At 40.5% G+C, this 7,313-nt stretch overlaps 1 protein-coding gene across 1 annotated transcript in view; it reads right to left on the reverse strand.

The window, feature by feature from the left end:
* The window catches only part of hook1 (hook microtubule-tethering protein 1), a 143,577-nt gene extending 136,607 nt beyond the window's left edge, over positions 1-6,970 (reverse strand). The window contains exon 1 of the mRNA XM_039734456.1: positions 6,713-6,970. Within this exon, the coding sequence (XP_039590390.1) occupies positions 6,713-6,757 (45 nt within the window). The 5' untranslated portion in view covers positions 6,758-6,970. The remainder of the gene's footprint in view (positions 1-6,712) is intronic.
* Between the last annotated feature and the right edge of the window lie 343 nt (positions 6,971-7,313).

The following is a 7,313-nucleotide window of genomic DNA, read 5'->3' on the forward strand; positions in this document are numbered from 1 at the left end:
AACCTTTGCCATTTCCCAGCATGCAAGGAACTTGTGGATGCAGGCATACCATTCAGTGGTGAGAAATATGTTGATGCCATTTTTAAGCTAGAGAAGGAATTTGATCACAGATTTGCAGACTTCAAAACGCACAGAGCCACTTTCCTAAATTTTTGTGGACCCCTTTTCATTTGATGTGCAAGATGCCCTCCTGTGCTTCAAATGGAGCTCATTGACCTGCAATGCAACTCTGATATCAAAGCCAAGTTCAGGGAGATAAGTGGAAAAACAGACATGCATGTGCAATTTTGAGAGAATTGCCCCCCAGCTTCCCTGAGCTTTCCCGCATGTTCAAGCGCACCATGTGCCTTTTTGGGAGCACATATTTGTGTGAAAAGTTATTCTCCACCTTGAACTTCAATAAGTCAAAGTACAGGTCTAGACTTAATGATGATCATCTTCAAGCCATACTGAGGGTCTCAACTGCTTCCTCTCTAAAGCCAAATGTGGTTCAGATTTGTGAGAAGAAGCACTGTCAAGTCTCTGGCAGGAAGGAGTAGGCAAAAGATGCCATGTTCAGAGGAACTGTTCATGATCTTCACTCAATGTTCTATTCATGTTCAGAAGAAATAATTAAAACTGTTAATAATGACATTTGAGGACTTTTTTTTTGTGAAATCCCTTATGCGGCCCAGCCTCATCCTGACTTTGCCTCCTGCGGCCCCCAGGTAAATTGAGTTTGAGCCCCCTGGTCTAATTCGTGTTGCCATCAGGAAAAAGTACTGCTGCTTCCCAATGAAGAGGCGTTGCCGCAAGAATTAAAAAATGTATTGTTTGGTGAAAGTGAAATCCACAAACGCTACAGGCAAAATGTATTCATCTTCAATCGTTAGCATCACTTAATGCACAAAATGTTGATTTACACAAGAATGGACAATACGCTATCAGAATCTGTGGTCCCGCAACAATTTCAGCTACGACAAGTTTAATTTCGAAAAAAAAAAAACACAATTTGGTCAGGTGTCTCTTTATGATCACAGAGAAGCGATGCAACATAGAACTGAAACAGTTAAACAATCCAACGTAATAGATGTTATACAGCCAATAGTGGATGCAAATCGCACTTTACACGAGATTTATCAGCAACAAACGGACAAAGACATTTTCTTGGAGGTCTATATGAATCTGAAAGATCACAGTTGCATTTATAATAAACCTACATGTTTGTATTGTCAGCGATAATACTTTCGAAAGAGGGAGGTACAAAGACAGAGTAGATATTCGTGTATATCCAAAGGCAAAGCACGGTTCATCATTTATGTCAAATGCATCGCCACATTCAGATCCTTTACTCTTTCCTTTGCCTTTCCCAGATGGCGAAACAGGATGGTCGTACAATATGAAACAAACGCATTCAGAGAAACGTATAATACCCACACAATATTTCTGGTCAAAATTAGCGATGGGTTCAATAGTAAATATTTAACCCACTTCTATCATCTCAACATCTATCGCAACATTACATTACACAGCGAATCGTCTCTTCTTTATTAAATCAAATCAAGCTAAACTTAGAATGGAACATATGAAAGGTCTCTGATCATATTCAAAATTCAAATATCAATAGTTCAGACAAATTCAAAATAGGTACAGCAGTAATATTACCATCAGCATATCAAGGTAGTCTAAGAGCATTGCAACAATTATGTCACGATGCAATGGCAATATCCCGAACTATCGGTCGGCCAGATTTATTTATTACAATGACGTGCAATCCACAATGGCCAGAAATCCACAGATTCTTGAGAACAATGCCACCGGCTACATCGGCTCTGGATATTACCACTCTCATAAGTAGATTGTTTTATCAGAAAGTCTTGTTTTTATTGAAACGATAGTCACTCATGGCTAGTTATATGTTGCATTATCAAAAGTGAACATAATGCATATGTAACAATTCCCATGAAAAAAAAAAACACTTTAAATTGCGTTTCCACAGGACCAAACCCGGGGATTGGCGAGAGAAGCGAAAAGATGACTAAAAGAAACAAGATAAAGTGAGATACACATGCAAATTCAAAGTAAGCTACGGGGAGTTAAACAACAGGAGCGGCTAACAAAGGCTTAAGCGGATGGAAACTAAAGTTTATAAGCTGTACTGTCAGTCAGTCAGCAGAGCGGCAGATTAAGAGGAGTACAAAATAAAAGGTTTGGTGGTTATAAAATGCCAGAGAGAATGAGAAAGGATTTGAACCTGAACATGGGCCTTTCCAGAGTACCAGGAACCCACAAGTCAAACCGGCATTCACACAGGTACTAAGAAAGTGTGAACAGTGGCGTCCGAAGATACCGGGTCCCTGAAATGTTAAAACTGGGCAAACCATTAGAGCAGGGCATCTCTCAAGGATGAAATGTGTACCACAGGATGTCAATAACAGACTCGGCATGGGGTTAAAGTCAAGCCAATGATGGAGTGGTATGTTTGCTGCCTTTGCCATTTCAGGCCTGTAATCTTCAAAAGACCTTTGAAATGAGAAGCACACTCACCCAGCCAAGAGTGGCTCTGCTGCCTCCCATGTGCTGCACATCAATACAATACCTTTGAACTTGAACACTGCAGACCACTTTAAAAAGAATAATTTCATACTAAAAATAAACGAATGAAGGTTGATTTGTGGATCATGCAAGACATCAGAGACTTCAGGCATAAAACATCATATCTACATCGAAAAGTAGCAGAGTGACTGACCCCCAAGTGCACTGCTGGGCAATGCCAGTGCATTGTGACTACACTGACACATTCTTTAAGGTTTTCTGAGACTGGACTTTCAAAAGATATATATTGATAATATTATAGGTTCATAAGATCCTTATTGTCACAAGTACAGAATAGCGTGAAATTCTTACTTGCAGGTGATAATCAACATTTCTACCACATGCACTAGTGAAAAGAACTACCTGGCCTCAAAATGCTTGTCTTCTTTGCCAATAACAATGAACTCGACTTCATAGGACTTTACCTCCAACTACATCATCCTCTAGTGCACGGGTGTCAAACTCCAGTCCTGGAGGGCCGCAGTGGCTGCAGGTTTTCATTCTCACCCTTTTCCTAATCAGTGTCCAGTTTTCACTGCTAATTCACTTCTTTTCCCTCTATTTTAATAGCCCTGTTTTAAAGGATTCAGTCCTCTTGAGTTGATTCTTTTCTTCTTTAAAATGACAGTCAAACTGAAATGAGACCTGAAACGAGCCGACAGATGACCAGCTAAATTGGGGCTTCAAACTTCAAGCAGTTCCTTAATGAGAAGCTGATTCCTGCTGTTAATTAAACCCGTTATTCCATTCCATGGCTTCTTGCTGCTCTCTTTTTGCCACAGCAGACATTTCCAAAACTGTTGATATTCTGTTTTTTTCTAAGAACTCCTAAAATGTTTTGGTAACCTGAGGGATCAACCTTACTGAGACCTTCATCTTTATTTTCAGATTTTGTTTGATGGGTACGGGTGAGCTGGTCATGTCCTGCTTGTTTTATGTCTCATTACTGTTCTGCTGCTAATTAAGGAAAAAACAACTAAAGGGGCCGGAGTCAAGGTAATGAAAGCTAAGGCAAAAGAAGTTAATTAGCATCAAAAACTGGTCACTAATTAAGAAGATGGTTAGAATGAAAACCTGCAGCCACTGTGGCCCTCCAGGACTGGAGTTCGACACCCCTGCTTAGTGTTTGAAATGTTACCTTTGACTATTCTGTAATTTAGTGTCCGATCTCCGTTATACGTTTATAGGCTTATTGGGTCATTGATGTCCGGGGGACACGTATGGAGTACAGCAAAACCATGTATAGAGAGATAGAAGTGAAAGGCACTACATAATACAGAAGAAGAAGCGGCAGCTGCACTGCAGCAGGAACTTTAGAGAGAAGCAAGCCAAGCCCACACACACACACACACACCACAGGAGGAGGAGGGAGTTGGCTGGCACAGAAATGAAGGGTCAGCATTGAGTAGGCCATGAAATCTAATGGAAGCCCAAGCATTCAAAAGGGTGGCTTTGTGGGAAGGAACCTGCAGCCCAACACTAAAAGGCGGCAGTTCAAGTGTCACACCAGTGAGATGCCCTTAGGACACAAAATCCAAGAACCGGGCACAGGGAGGAGCACTAAATGGTACATTAAAGGGACTGGGTGACACTGAGGATGAAATCTCCATGGTGAAAGTGGGTAGCTATGTAAGGCACTATAAGATAGATAGATAGATATGGCACTGTATAATATACCAATAGAAAATAGATCTGAACTGTGCTATGAGACAGTCACAGTGACATCCTTACTTTCATGTGCTAATCTAACATGCACCGCACTGCCTCTGTCCAGCACCATGGTTAATGCAAACAACTACCTGACATAGAAAACATTTTCTTTATCCTCCATAACCTGAAAACTCGTTGAATACATCAAAATAAATAAAAATCATAATATCCTCAATCTGTCTTATGAATTTTTCAGTTTTGTTTGATGATATTTATTTAATTTGTATACCAAGGACAATAATTCAACCCTCACATTACATTGTTATCTGTTTGCTTGTTCTCAAATCATGCAAAAATGTCTAAACCAATTTCACAAATCTTCATCAGTAGGTTGCCACTGGTCCAACTTAAAATATAGGATACTAGCCACAATACCTGTTGAAGGCAGGTAATAGAATAACTCAAAAATACTTGCAATCTCTTGCCCTTTGTGTACTTTCAGCGCCTTTCCTCTCTATTCACATGTGTGTGAACTTCTCTTCACCGGCACTCCCTTTCTTGAGCGTGTTCCTGTAAAGCCTGCTTCTCAGACTCTGCTATTATTTTCAAGAGGCCTTCCTCTCCTCCTGTCTGGTTTTATACTTTCGATCTTTGAAGCCGACTCTCTCAGCGTACGCCGTTACTCCTCACGTGTCTCGCACTTCTTTCTTTGCGTCACCAAAGCTAGACTATGTGATACACATTTAATCCATTTAGCTTGCTCAATATTTACACACAAATTTCAGTTTTTCCTTAATTGTTTTTTTCTCTTTTTAAAATGTCAACAGTAACCTCGTGTTTCAGTGAAAATTCTGACCAGAAACCCAAGATAATACACAGAACTAGGAGAGCGAAGCATCACAACTGGAAGCTCCGAACAGTCTGATAGCCAGTAAACACAGCATTACATTCAAGTCTACATTTCACATCAGTGATTCAATGGAAATGACCGTAATTTGAGGGGTTTAGCGGGTTTGTTGTGCAATGGGGGACCAACATATAAACCGCACAAATCTCAAAAAGGACTGTGTCCTTCAATTTGTAATTTAAAATATAGGCTACATGGAAGTTTCAAGTATTTCAATAGGTAGTCGTGATAGGAGGGCAAACACAAGAAAAACCAAATATCTGCTTGGATGTTCGTGAAATTCTGCAAGTACAATTTGGTTAACCTAATTTAAGTTAATAGTTTATGGACTTAAGTTTCACCATGAATTGGAGATCAATAGAGGGAACAACACAAAAACCAGTTTGCATGTCATTTCAATGATTCAGTTATTCAACGAGCCATTTAGTTTACTAATGTGGAGTTAAACATCTACTGTACTTGGAAAACCACAATAAAACAGAAAACAGAAAAAAACTAGCATTCACTGTGCCAACCCGGCCAGGTATTACCAACATTATAGAATCCCATCATACAAGCAGACAACCACTCGTGACAGCAGAGAAATTGATAGAGAGATTAAGTACATAACAGATGAAACTTTTGCATTTTGGCCAGCAACAACAAAAGGGTCAACATTTAAAAAAACATAAATATTTGTTTTCTTACATTAAATCATTATACATACAGGTACATACATATACACACACGCACAGCAGTAACGCACCGATTATTTATTGATCCATCAATTATCAGAAGCCATTTCACGAACGGGAAGAGCCAAACCCTGTCCTGGTTGAACCCACAGGCTGGCGCAATGCATGAATCGACCCAGAACGAGGCACCAGACAGCAACTCGTTAGACTAGATAATCTGCAAATTAAAATGATGAGCCAGCCACACACACACACACACACGTCCAAAATGCAAGTGCTTGGTACATCGGACAGGTGGGCAATACAAGTAATGAAATAAAGCAACGTCGGAGATGAAGATCCGGTACACTAAACACCAAAGCCTAAGCCCCCTAGATTCTAGGGCTTGGTCTTGTCACTTGGCTAACTACAGGGATTAAAAACGATACATATTATTATATTATATTATATTATATTATACACACATATATATATATATATATATATATATATATATATATATATACACATATATATATATATATATATATATATATATACATATATATATATATATATATATATATATATATATGTGTCATTTAACGATTAGTTCTTCTTAATGCAGGCCGAAACTGAAGGTACTTCGTAAACTGTAATGACGGGCGCTATATACGCCGCACATTAACAATCAGTGGGCATAAAGTCCAGCCTTGCGAATTCACTCTCTTCCAGTACGATGGCAGAAATGCAAATTATGTTTCAGGAAGCAGCTGACGGTACAAGGTTGAAACCCGACGCCAACAAGGAAATGCAAATGGCATTGTACTCGATTAAACAAACGCCATGTCGAGTGGGACAAAAAAAATGCCCTCGTCCGAGTCACTTCACCACGGTTACAGCCGTCCGTGTATTCCAGGTCACTTACCCACACGACGAGGCTGTCACAGAGTACCGTCTTATTCGCATCCATCGCTCTTCTCTGCTGACGCCGGAGCAACACTTGACTGCAGAGTACGGTGTCGCCCGCCCCCTTGCCTTTCACCTCACCTGACAAGGTTGTGCATTTTCTCTCTGCGTAATACACTTAAGCAAACCTTCTTTGTTAACCGTTTGCAGCGCGTACAAAAGCACACACAAACTGCGCACTAGCCCTCCGTGAATACCGAAGCACCTTACGCGAACATTGAACTTCATTTGTCTCATGTGACGATTGATTGGTGAACAAAACGGAAGGCGGGTCAAACAGCTTATGGTTTGTCCAATCAGTGTCATTCGAGGTAGTTATTGGCCCCCTGGGCGTGAGATCCTACCAATGAGAACCTTCGTCAGTATCACAATCCTTTGCCCGTTTGCCTAAGTGTTTCCAAGGCAACCGACGGCCACGCTCAAGTGTACATTCGGCTCGCGAGGCGGGGTTCGAGGGCAAGGTTTCCCGCCAACGCCGACATTTGGCAGCTGCTGCTTCACAGACGAATTCCAAGGTTAGCGTTTTCATTGTTATTTTCTAAAGACACACACGCATGTAA

This window comes from Polypterus senegalus, chromosome 14, assembly GCF_016835505.1.
Source record: "Polypterus senegalus isolate Bchr_013 chromosome 14, ASM1683550v1, whole genome shotgun sequence".
Taxonomy (NCBI): Eukaryota; Metazoa; Chordata; class Cladistia; order Polypteriformes; family Polypteridae; genus Polypterus; species Polypterus senegalus.